This window comes from Thamnophis sirtalis, unplaced genomic scaffold (assembly GCF_051295495.1).
Source record: "Thamnophis sirtalis isolate CommonGarterSnake01/CBP01778 unplaced genomic scaffold, rThaSir2_p1.2 scaffold_5, whole genome shotgun sequence".
Lineage (NCBI taxonomy): Eukaryota > Metazoa > Chordata > Lepidosauria > Squamata > Natricidae > Thamnophis > Thamnophis sirtalis.
This window is the reverse complement of record NW_028261385.1, coordinates 2,961,187-2,974,152: the sequence shown is the minus strand read 5'-3', so window position 1 is coordinate 2,974,152 and position 12,966 is coordinate 2,961,187. Positions and strand designations below refer to the sequence as shown.

Below are 12,966 nucleotides of genomic sequence, written 5' to 3'. Positions count from 1 at the left end.
AAGTCTTCTCAGATCACCGCTGTCAGCCTCTGCTTTGCTGCTGCTTCGGCTGCCATTGAAACGGGGAGGGGGGGCATGGTATTTGGGAGGGGACTACTAATTGTGCTGGAGGAAGATTCTGGAGTTTCTGCTGCCTGTCAGACTGCGCATGCGGAGGAGGTTTCCCGCCAAGGCCAACGGGCAACGACATCCCATCTGGGTGATGCCTTTCGAAGTTATCTCGCACCTGACACTTGGGAGAATTATGATTGGACTGTAACTGGGATGCCAAGGGGTGGGGAATGGGTTATTCTATATATCATTTGCTTTCGCGCCTAAATAATCAGTCTTCGCTTTGCTACGCTTCTGATCATTTATGATTAGTAAAAGTACACTTGATTTCTATCAATGGAGTCTCGTCGTTTTCTTTCCTAATTACTCAATGGAGGAGTGCTGACAACCGCAGACCGACTTAACATAACCTTGTAGGGGGAAACCTCACAGGTTACGTGTTGGGAGATCTTTTTTTTTTTTTTTTCCTGACCGTCAAATGAAGCAGGTCGCAAGGAGTCCTCGATTTACGGCCACAACTGAGCCTAAAAATCTTCATCGTTAAGGAAGACAGTTGAGTTTTGCCCCGTTTTCCAGCCTGCTTTGCCAGGATCGTTAACTGAATCACTGCAGTAGCTCGGTCGCTAAGTGAATACGGCTTTCCCCATGGACTTTGTTTGTTGGAAGGTCCCAAAGGGGAATCACGCAACCGTCATAAATGTGAATCGGGTGCCAAGCATCTGAATTTTGGCCAGACGGATATTGCAACGGTCGAAAGTGCAGGAAAAAAGATCCTAAGTCACTTTTTTCATGCCGTTGTAACTTTGGACACTAAATGAATGTTTCTAAGTTGAGGACTTCCTGTGCTTTCAAACTCACAATGGAACGCAACTTCCACCCGGTGCCTTCAGCACTATTCAAAAATCATCCGTTGTGGAGGCTTCTGCAGTTAAATTTATAGCTAACAATGATCAATTCCATCATCGTTAGCTATAAATTTAACTGATAAATTTAACTGGGAAATGAGAAATCTGTTTATTATTATTATTCGATTGATGCATTGTCCGATTCCCAGTAACCCTGGGTTGTGCATAAGAGAAGGTGAGACTTAAAATGATAAAAATAGAATGACAGTATTGACAAAACAGGGCCGCGACAGGAGCACAACCTGGTTCTAAAAAGCGGGGGGACACCCATCCTAGTTAAAGGCCACGGATGCCGTTCCAGAGGGAGAGCAGAAATTTCCCGAGTGAGAAAATTAACCAGTGGAACAGAAGTTGCCACCAGAAGTTGTGGGTGCTCCATTACTGGAAGTTTTTAAGAAGAGACTGGACAACCATTTGTCTGAAGCGGTACAGAGTCCCCTGCTTGAGCAGGGGGTTGGACTAGAAGACCTCCAAGGTCCCGTCCAACTCTGGTATTCTAAAGCAGCTGGGCAGACAGGCTGTCCCTTCGAGAACGTTTCCTTGCAAGGCTCTTTAGACACAAGAAGAGAATTTGCAAGAATTTGCACCCTCTTTCCTTCTTGGGTCATTGCACTCTGGACCATTTAGAACTTCTGGATAGTTTTCAAGGGCAGCCCCATGTACACTGCGTTGTAAAAGTCCAGCCATGAAGTGAGCTACTGCCTGACAAACCTCCCAATTGAGAGAGGGGCACAACTGGCACACCAGATAAGGACCCCAGAGCAAATCTTCCTGGCCTCAGCTGCCACCTGCTGATTTAGTAGCTGAGAGTCCAAGATTATATGCCATTCACAAATAAGGAAGTGAGATAGGTAGTCCTCAACTTACGACCAGAATTGAGCCCCAAAATTTCTGTTGCTAAGCGAGACGGGTATTATGCGAACTTTGACTCATTTTATGACCTTTCTTGCCACAACGATTACGTGAATTGCTGCCGTTGGTAAGTGAGTCACACGGTTGTTAAGTGACTCGGGCTTCCCCAGTGACTCGGCTGGTCAGAAGGTCGTGAAAAGGGAATCGGAGGACCTTGGGACAAGCAACCGCCATAAGTACATGCCAGTTGCCAAGCCTCTGGACTTTGATCATGTGACCATGGAGAGGCTGCAATGGTTCCAGGTGTGAAAAATGGCGATAGGTCACTTTTTCAGTGTCGTCGTAACGTTGAATGGTCACTAAATGAGTGGTTATAAGTTGAGGACTACCTGTATTCCATCCAAGGTCAAGAGGTGGAATGTCCCCAATCCTGGTTGGCCCAAGCAACCAAAACAGGGATGAAATCCTGCCCCGTTCAGCCCGGTTTGGTTCTGCTAACCGGTAGTTTAAAAAAGCTTCCCAGGATCGGGCGGATCAGCTGGGAGCCTTGCGACTGTTGGAAGCTTTCCCCCCCCCCGCTTTTAAAAGCATTTTCCCCCTACTGGTTCGAGCGAAGAGGCAGGGAAAAAATGCTTTAAAAAGCGAGGGGGGGGGGCGCGTTTGCTGCAAAAGAGAGAGGGAGGGAGGGAGGGAAAAAGGAGAGGGAAGGAGGAGCACAAATCTGTCACTAGACGCAGCTTCAGAGGATACCTTGAAAAAGCACAGCAATCCAGGGATGGAAGAGACCTGGAGGTCATCTAGTCGAACCCCCTGCTCCAGCAGGACACTGTTAAAGTGAGCTTCTGTCTTTTGACCCCGCCCACCCCCCAGTGATGTGACTACATAGCCACGCCCACCCAGTCACATGAAGCCCCCACCAAGCCACGCCCACAGAACCGGTAGGAAACGTTTTTTAGATTTCACAGCTGACTCAAAGCCTTGAGGTAGGTTTGAGTGGGAGATGAGGTGCAGAGTCTCCAAGGACTGGGACGGAAACCTGGCAGGCTCACCTGTCTGACCCGGGGATCAAAATATATATAGATATATCCATCGAGCCCCAAATCGATGGATGAGTTCACCCATTGGTTTCACGTCTATGGAGGTTCTCCATCACCCAGGTCATAGTTCTCCCAGAGGTGCTTTTTCAAAAGGCAACAGGACTTTTGGAAACAGTTTTGGCTTTAAGATGTCTCGCTTCTTATCCAAGAAGATTCTTCAGTTCTTGGATGAACTGTAGAAGGTTCTTGGATGAGAAGCAAAATGTTAGGAGGGAGGGAGGGAGGGAGGGAGGGAAGGGAGGGAGGGAGGGAGGGAGGGAGGGAGGAAGGAAGGAAGGAAGGAAGGAAGGAAGGAAGGAAGGAAGGAAGGAAGGAAGGAAGGAAGGAAGGAAGGAAGGAAGGAAGGAAGGAAGGAGCAAGCTTTTTCAAAAGGCAACTGGACTTCCTTTGTTTTCCCTTGAAGACGTTTTGCTTCTCATCTAAGAAGCTTCTTCAGTTCTTGGATGAGAAGCAAAATGTTGGGATGGAGGAGAGAGAAAGAAAGAAAAAGAGAAAGAGGGAGAAAGAAAAATAGAGAAAAGACAGATAGAAAGAAAGAAGAAAGGAAGGAAGGAAAGTCCAGTTGCCTTTTGCAAAAAGCATCTGTGGAGCAATGATTTCATGCATACATTGTATAAAAGGAGGGGTGGAGAGCAGGTCCCTGAAGCACCCCACAGAGGGGGGCGGGGGCTTAAGAGCAAACCAAAAGTGGAAAAATCTCCTTGAAATTTAGACAGCTGAGAGTACAGGCAATCCTCGACTTACGACCGCAAGTCAGCACAAACTTTCTGTTGCTAAGCAAGTTGTGCCCGGTTTTACAAGCTTTCTTGCCACAGCTTTTTAAGTGAATCACTGCCGTTGTTAAATGAGTGACATGGTTGTTAAGTGACTCTGGCTTCCCCGTTGACTCCGTAGGTTCTCAGAAGGTCGCAAAAGGGGATCGCGTGACCCCGGGACGCTGTAACCGTCATAACTATGAGTCGGTTGCCAAGCGTCCGAGTTTTGATCACGTGCCCATGGGGATGCTAAAAATGGTGGTCGCTGTGAAAAACTTTCCTAACTCATTTTTTCCCCCATTGCCGTTGTAACTTTGAACGGTCGCTAAATGAACAGTTGTAACTTGAGGACTACCTGTACTGTATGAAGTGAAAATAAAGTCAAGAGAGGCAGGAGGAGTTTGCTGAAAATAAAAAGTCCACCCTGTGAAAATTTAAAAAAAAAAGCAATTATTTCTGCAAAAGGCCGCCAGAAATTCCTGTGGAAGGTAAAAAGATTTTGCAAAACAACCTTCTCTGATTTTTGATGGCAAAATTTATACTGAAAAGCCTCAAACTTCAACTTTCATCAATCTTTGGAACAAACATCTCAAAACAGCTGAATTTGAATCCAGAGCTTCCCACCCTGAAGGGGAACCAGAAGATATGGGGAACCCTAATTCACATTGATAGCTTCTGGAAGAAATCCCATACAGATAGTCCTCGGCTTTTGACCACAATTGAGCCCAAAATTTCTGTGGCTCGGTGGAGACATTGGTTACGTGAGATTTGTCCCACTTTACGACTTTCCCCTGCCCTGGTTGTTCAGTGAATTCCTGCAACTGAGAACTTTATTAACCCGTTTGTCACGTGTTGTCACATGACCTTGGGACACTGCAACTGTCATTAGTACATGCCAGTTGCCAAGCATTTGAATTCTGATCACGTGGCCATGGGGATGCTTGCAAAGGTTGCAACTTTGAAAAACACGCATGAAGTCACATTTTTCAACACTGTTGTAACTTTGAACGGTCGTTAAATGAACTGTTGTAAGTCGAGGACTACCTGCGCTGGAATTTCTATCCCCAATAACGTCTGCATGAACGTCATCCTAATTTCCATGATCACCGTATTTTTCAGAGTATAAGATGCACCTTCCCCCCCCCCCCAAAAAAAAAGTGGGTGAAAATTTAGGTGCGCCTTATAGATGGAATACTCGCATTTTCGGCCTCCACAAACCCTCCGCGTGTCGTGTTTTTCCCCTTCCTGGCCCCCAGAAGCACTCTTCAGGGCAAAAACGGGCACATTTTTGGCAAAAACAAGCCCACTTTTGCCAAAGATGGGCCATGTAAGGCACTGCAGTGTGTTTCTGGGGGCCTGGGAGGGCGGAAACACGACACGCGGAGGCCAAAACTTTTTTTTTTTCTTGTTTCCCTCCTGTAAATTTGGGTGCGTCTTATAATCCGGTGCGACTTATTAGTCAGAAAAATACGGTACAATTTATTGGAAATTGTCCAGCAAGAGAAAGGGGGGGTTAATACGGATTCCGTTCTGCTTTCTCACAATTTTGAGGCTACGCTTCTTGTTTGCGATTGCGGCTGCTTTTACCCTTGAGATGTAGGAACTTCACATATTTCCACGCGTTAAAAAGCCAGGCACTTCTTTTTTTTATTTCATAGGCCATGCGCAAAGCGAGCTTTTTTTTAGAAAAGGCATCGTGCTTTTTTTCAATGCTCTCTCATGGATAGACCCGCAGGCTCAAATCCTCTCTTGCTACAGAGCCATGCGATCGGTTAAGATTGCGAACCTGAAGACGCCAAGGGAGCGGCCCGGCTGGTGGGGATTGGCAGAGAGACGCTGGCGGCATTCAGGCCGAGGCTGCTGTGGGTGGTGCAGGCCAGGCTGGGGGCCGAAGAGGTGGCAGCCAGGGTGGCGGCAACTGAGAAAGTGTTGGAGGGCTGGAGGGCGGCTGCGTTCTCGACGCTGTTGTGCTGGAAAGGAAAAAGCAGAGGCGTGAGGTTAAAAACGGAACGCAAGGACATACGACGTACAAGGATCTCATGAGCTTGGTTCAAGTTTTCTTGCAGATGTTTCATGACCCAACTAGGTAACGTCAGCAGTGATGAAGGGAAGGGGTTGTGCTCTCTGTTTATGCCCCAAAGGTGCTTTTTCAGGAGGCAAACTGGGCTTCCTTTGTTTTTCTTTGAAGACGTTTCGGTTCTCGTGTAAGAAGCTTCTTCTGTTCTGACTGAAAAGTCCAGTTGCCTCTTGAAAAAGCACCTTTGGGACAACCATGACTGAGATGGCGAAGAATCTCTACAGCAGGGGGGGGGGGGGGGCAAACACAATGTCAACTCATTGTGTTGACATCATGTTGCCATGGTGAGGAAGAGGGGGAACGCATTTCACGCATACCTTCGGCTAGAGTCGGAACTCAGATTTACCATAGCAGGCTTGTGATATGTGCACCTCGTTGGTAAATGTGATTTATGACACAGATGGAAGGGAGGGAAGGGACAGGGGTAAAGAAGACAAGAAAAGCTCAGAAAGAAAGAAGACAAGCAAGCTCAGAGAACACCAGTAACCCCACAGTCCTCATGCTCCTCCTCCTCCTAGCCACACATCCCACTCCTTATTAGCATTGATGGTGTTACCTAGATGGGTAATGAAATGTCTACAAGAACACAAGCAAGCTCAGACAAGTCATAAATTCTTCTTTTGGACATTAAGCAGACAACCGTCTGGAGTGACAGAAAATCAGTTAAAGGTATCTAAAGGGGTAGATGAGAAATCAATCTCAGGGAAAATAAATACCAATAAAGATGTTATGGCATTAGCATATTTTATGATTCAGGAGAGAAACTGCTCTTACTTCCCATTAATTGGCTTCTATCTGTTGAGGCTGTGAATAAGTTAAGAATAAACCTGGAAGAGTGTAAACAATCATCTTCATTTAATGACCCCATAATCCCTTGTGGGGTGAAGTCGGAGCAACTGAATAGAGCTGAGTTTGTTAATGGCCAGATGCCCTTCCTGTCGCCATTGCGGAGTTCATGTTCAGCAGATATATGCTCAATGTGCCCAAAGAGAGATATATCTGCCTCTACCTAGGATCGAACTCACAGCCTCCTGATTGTGAGGCAAGAACTCCACCTCTAGGCCACCGCACCACTATGTGGGAGAGTGTAAACAATGCTGAAAACATATTAGCTCTTCAAAAGGGGAATCCCCGATTCTTCCTTTCAAATACACGATTCAAACAGGCAAAGCAATTTATTTGTGTTGATCAGTGGAATGCTAAGCTGCTGTGCTAACCTAACTTTATTTCGTATTTGGTATTTATTTATTTTGTCATGTTTATGTAGTGGACGTTGGAAGGGGTGACCCTTTGAGAGCTGCTGTATGCCACGAAATTTCATTTTAATGCACGTCGATTAGTGGACATTCAAAGTGACAATAAAGTTATTCTAAGTCTCAGTACTATTTTTGCCTGTTTTAAAACAACACAACAAAGTGTTTTAGTAACAACAGGATTGTCCCTAATATATTTTAGACTGTGTTTGTTAAAAATCTATACCGTGTATGGGCTCTGGGAAGTCGGGGGGAGGAGGGAGGTGGGGTCTTAGGGGGAGGGGGGATATATAGTATGTGTTAGATTTCAAAGTAACACGATTGCACTTGTATACTGTTGCTCTTTAATTCCAGTGTAAAAATAGGACAAGGTGAATATATTAATAGATAGTAGAAATACACCGAAGGGAGGAGTAGAGGGATAGAAGAAAGAGGGGTAGAGAGGGTGGGAGAGAGGATTGGAGGGAGGGTGAGAAGGAAGGGAGGGAGTGTATCGGGAGAGAGGAGTGGTAGAGGGGGAGGGGAAGTAGGGTAGAGTGGAATGATGGAGGGAAGATGAAAGTTGGAGGGGGGCGAAAGAAAGGGTGTATGGAGGGTCGAAGAGGTACATTGGGTTTCTATTTTGGGGGGTATTATTGACAAGAGGAATGGCTGTGTTTATTGTTTAATGTTATATGGCCCCGGTTCTGCACAGTATATATGTGACTGTACGAAAATGAAAATGGAAAATAAAAACACATTTACAAAGGGTTGTCCCTAAATCAGCAGGTGTCCAACCTTGGTGGCTTTAAGACTTGTGGACTTCCCACTGGCTGGGGAATTCTGGGAGTTGAAGTCCACAGGTCTTAAAGCCACAGAGGTTGTATTCTCCCGTCCTAGAATGTAAGTTAATGTAAGTTAAATGTAAGACATCACAAAGACCTGAGTTTTCTGTGAAATTAAACAGCATACTTCAAAAAGTTTCACTTAGAGACAGGACTCACCGTATGTGACGAGGCAGAAGAGAGGCCGCTTGGATGATCTGAGAGAGAACTGAGTAGAAAACCAAAAAACAAAAGTGATTTACATTCAGTCAATGTTCTTATGTAAGCAACTCACAAAACATTCCAGTCGCTGAAATCTCTCAAAGTCAACAATCATGGATGTAGAGTTGAAGAGGTTCAGAAGAAAACTTTGGAAGGAAACCACCACACAAAAGTCTACCTGGCTGAGGAAAGCTTCAGCTGTTGAAGATTTGGGGGCTCAATGTTGCTGGACTGAGGCTGGATGGATGGATTTATTTTTATTATCATTATTATAAACAACTCAAGGTGTCGATCGCATTGTCCTTCCACCACCCATTTCCCCCACAATCCTGTGAAGTGGATTGAGCCAAGCGTGATTGAGCTTCGGTGGAGTAGAACTCGGGATCTCCTGTGATTGGTCCAAAGGCACCCAACCGGCTTTCGTGCCTAAGGTGGGACTAGAACTCACCATCTCCTCATGATTGGCCAAGTCGCTCAGCCAGCTTTCATGACTAAAGTGGGACTAGAAACTCACTGTCTCCTGGTTTGCACCCCCCCCATCTCCCTCCCAATCTGGGCCCTTTCTTGATGGATGTGCTTCCGATGCCAGAATTTCCCTAGCCACATGGTGCTTCCCGTTGCTGGGGGTCCTGGGTGCCCCTAAGCTGAAGAAGCTGTTAAGGTCCTCTCCCTTGTTCTTGCCAACCAAAGTCAGGAGGCAGTTCAGATTCAACCTGAGCCTGAGCAGGATGGAACACTTTACCAATGAAATAATCTAACTCATCAGGATCTCCACGGCATTCTCTGTTCACACAGCTATTGGTTCAGTGGAATGGGGTCTGGATTCCAGGAGGGAGGGGCACATTCCAGAGGAGCACGAAATATAAACGCTTACATAGTTTGTGTGAGAGAAAGAGGATGGAGACAGCTCCTCCCTAATACTTCTCAGGGTGTATGCCTTATGGGATGTTAGATGCTTTTTACTTTGGCAAGATTCTGTCTACAGGTGAGGAACAGTAAAGAAATCTGCTAAGAATAATCACCCCGTGTTTCTTGGTTTTGGGACCTTTCCTTCCTTCCTTCCTTCCTTCCTTCCTTCCTTCCTTCCTTCCTTCCTTTTCTCTTTTCTTTCTCCCTCCCCGTTACAAGAGCCGAGGTGGCGCAGTGGTTAGGGTGCAGTACTGCAGGCCACTTCAGCTGACTGTTATCTGCAGTTCAGCGGTTCTAATCTCACCGGCTCAAGGTTGACTCAGCCTTGCATCCTTCCGAGGTGGGTGAAAGAGGACCCAGACTGTGGGGGCGATATGCCGACTTTGTAAACCGCTTAGAGATGGCTTAAAGCCCTATGAAGCGGTATATAAGTCTAACTGCTATTGCTATTGCTACTTCCTCTTCTCCTTCCTTCCTTCCTTCCTTCCTTCCTTCCTGTCTTTCCTTCCTCCCTCCCTCCCCCCCACCTTCCTTCCTTCCCTTCCTATCTCCCTCCCTCCTTTGTCCGGATTTCCAAAGAAGAGGCTACATTCTAGAGGAGCAAGAGATTGTGTAGTTCAGTCTGTGTGAGAGAAAGCGCGCGAAGACAGCTCCTCCCTAATAGCTCCCAGGGTGTATGCCTTAGGGAGGGTGTTAGCATGCTTTACTTTGGCAAGATTCTGTCTAACGGGTGAGGAACAATAAGGGAATCTGCTTAGGGGAATCGCAAAGCGTCTTTCTTGGTTTTGGAGCCTGGCGGCCGCCCACAAAACCCCTAACCCCCTCCATCTTCTGCCGTACCTGCTTAACTGAGAGAGGGAGCTGTTGGCCAAGTCACTTGATGGAAGTGCCGCCGTGTGAGAAGGTGCTGAAGGCAAAAGCAGAGAGGTGGAAGCCGTGGTGCTCGGCAACGAAGGACCTTGGGCAGGGTAGGGATGGAGGAGAGGTTTCCAGCTTTGACGTGGGAACGGACGAAGCAGCTGCAAAGTTGGAGAAACGGTATTCAGAGAAGAGCTGGAACTGCCCAAGCAAAGTTGTGGAAGTGAATTTTGTTTTGGGCAACGGAGAGAGGAAGGTAAGAGGAAAAATGGAAGCAGAGCCAATCATTTGTGCCAATAAGGACTTGGGTTTTGGCTTTTTGTTTTAGAAGGTGAGTTTCTACTATAGTAGGATTCAGGGGTGGTATTCACTTATTGTATTTTTCGGAGTACAAGACGCACCAAGATTTTGAAGAGGTAAATTAAAAAACAAAAGTGTTTGTACTTTGCAGGCCTCCCAAACCCTCTGCAGGCCTCATTTTTTTGTGAAAAACGGGGCATGCAGAGACTTTGAGAGGCCTGCCAAGTCCTCCTGGGGACATTGGGGGGGGGGCAAAAATGAGCAAAAAAACGACCCAGTTTTTGCTGAAAAAAAGAGGGCATGCATAGCCTTTAGAAGGCTTGTAGAGTGCTCCTGTGGGCTGGGGGAAAAACGACCCTTTTCCGCTCATTTTTGCCCTCCCCAGCACCCAGGACCACTTTGCAGACCTCCCAAACCCTCTGCCCGTCCATTTTTGCAAAGGGGGCGGGGTTTCTGGAGGCCAAAAATGTTGCATTCAGCATATAAGACGCACCCAGATTTGCTGAGATTTCATCTACTTACTATCAAGAGCTGGCTGCATTCGAACACCGTTGTGTCCATTCTGAAAGTCAAAGCAAGGAATTAGTGTCGTTTTTAACCCTAAAATTAAAGCAAAAGCACAAAGCACATCAAAAAATTCCCCATGTGTTCAATGCAATTCCTCTCCCTAACCATTTAATTACTACTATACCTAATGTCCTGAAATATAACCGTGTTTTATGATGATTGAGCGTTTATCTTTGAGCAATGCTTTGAACAATAAACCAGCATTTATTTCTGGGTGGGCTTCTTTCGTAAAACCGTCCTCTGGTGACCATGGATTGACTTAATGACTCCTGCATTCACTTAAACCATCATTGCAAAAAAAAGAAGAAAAGAAAAAGGCATAATGATGTCTTGACAACTGTCACAATTTACGACCATAATGGGCAGGCTTCATTAGGGTGGCAACTCAAGGACTGTTCTGTAACAAGGAAAGGATTAAAAATTAACCTCCGGGGTAGAAAATATGGAATCCCCCCCCCCCGCCCCCCGGCACAATGCTCAAGAGTGTTAAAACTTGGTTGACGCTCAAGATGGAGAGATCCGATTCGATCCGTTACAAACAAAATGCCTTAACATCGCAAAACACAATTGTGGGTGTGAAGGAGGCTGCCAATTGAGAGGCAGGAGAGTAGTATACTCGTAACTCGTAACCCTTTCTCCCCAGTTCTGCGCCGACGTGGCGCAGTGGTTAGAGTGCAGCACTGCAGGCCACTTCAGCTGACTGCTATCTGCAGTTCAGCGGTTCTAATCTCACCGGCTCAAGGTTGACTCAGCCTTCCATCCTTCCGAGGTGGGTGAAATGAGGACCCGGATTGTTGTTGGGGCAATATGCTGACTCTGTAAACCGCTTAGAGAGGGCTGAAAGCCCTATGAAGCGGTATATAAGTCTAACTGCTATTGCTCTGTCTAGCTATCTATCTATCCATCCATCTATCCGAGGTGGCGCAGTGGTTAGGGTGCAGTACTGCAGGCCACTTCAGCTGACTGCTATCTGCAGTTCAATGGTTCTAATCTCACCGGCTCAAGGTTGACTCAGCCTTCCATCCTTCCGAGGTGGGTGAAATGAGGACCCGGATTGTTGGTGGGGACGATTTGCTGACTCTGTAAACTGCTTAGAGAGGGCTGAAAGCCCTATGAAGCGGTATATAAGTCCAACTGCTATTGCTATTGCTCATAATCTTATCTATCTATCTATCTATCTATCTATCTATCTATCTATCTATCTTTCTATCTATCTATCTATCTATCTATCTATCTATCTATCTATCTATCTATCTATCTATCTATCTATCTATCTATCTATCTATCTATCTATCTATCTATCTATCCGAGGTGGCACAGTGGTTAGGGTGCAGTACTGCAGGCCACTTCAGCTGACTGCTAAGCTGCAGTTCAGCGGTTCAAATCTCACCGGCTCAGGTTGACTCAGCCTTCCATCCTTCCGAGGTGGGTGAAATGAGGACCCGGATTGTTGTTGGGGGTGATATGCTGACTCTGTAACCCGCTTAGAGAGGGCTGAAAGCCCTATGAAGCGGTATATAAGTCTAACTGCTATTGCTATTGTGAACTAATTTACACAATGAAGGGTCGCAGAAGCTAAATACCGATTGTTAAGGATTACAGTGGAAAAAGCCCTGAATTCCTACCCGCCTGTCAGTTTTCCAGGACGACATATGGAAAAACATACCATTTCCCCGAAAATATGACTGGGTCTTATTTTCTTTTGACCCCGCCCCCCCCCAAAAAGCGAAGGCTTCTTTTTGGGTGGGTCTAATTATTGACTCACCACGACGCCGCGGCACTGACAACTGCCGGCCCACTTCTGCAGCCGTTTCCATGCATCATATGCCATGCCGCTATTTCGCTGTCAGAGCCTTCCGGAAAGCCCTCTGCAGCCAATAAATGAGATCTGGATTGATGCGCACATCGCCCCTACAGATCGACCCGGAGCCGTTTCTCAGCTGCAGAGAGCTTTCCAGAAGGTTGTGGTGGCGAAACAGAGGGTAGGGGGAGGGGGGATGCGTGCATCAATCCAGACCTTGTTTCTTGGCTGCAGAGATCTTTCCAGAAGGCTCTGGTGATGGTGAAATGGAGGCTGGGGGTGATGCGCGTGAGCGGTGGCAAGCGGCTGCAGAAATGGGCCGGCAGCGGCTCCTGCTGGGCGGGGCTGTCGATGTAGCGGCGACGAGGTCTGTCAATAAGTAGACCCACCCAAAAAGAAGCCCTAGCCATTTTTGGGGGAAGGGGATGTCAAAAGAAAATAAGACCCAGACATATTTTGGGGAAAACATAGTATGAAACCTGACAGGCGGGGTAGAAATTCAGGGCTTTTTCCACT

At 46.7% G+C, this 12,966-nt stretch overlaps 1 protein-coding gene across 1 annotated transcript in view; it reads right to left on the bottom strand.

Annotated features, from left to right (window-relative positions):
• Positions 1 to 12,966, bottom strand: part of UBAP2 (ubiquitin associated protein 2) — a 138,691-nt gene that overhangs the window by 35,881 nt on the left and 89,844 nt on the right. Inside the window, 5 exon segments of the mRNA XM_087715246.1 lie at positions 5,447 to 5,630; positions 7,974 to 8,022; positions 9,765 to 9,892; positions 9,894 to 9,943; positions 10,605 to 10,644. Of these exon segments, the coding sequence (XP_087571372.1) occupies positions 5,447 to 5,630; positions 7,974 to 8,022; positions 9,765 to 9,892; positions 9,894 to 9,943; positions 10,605 to 10,644 (451 nt within the window).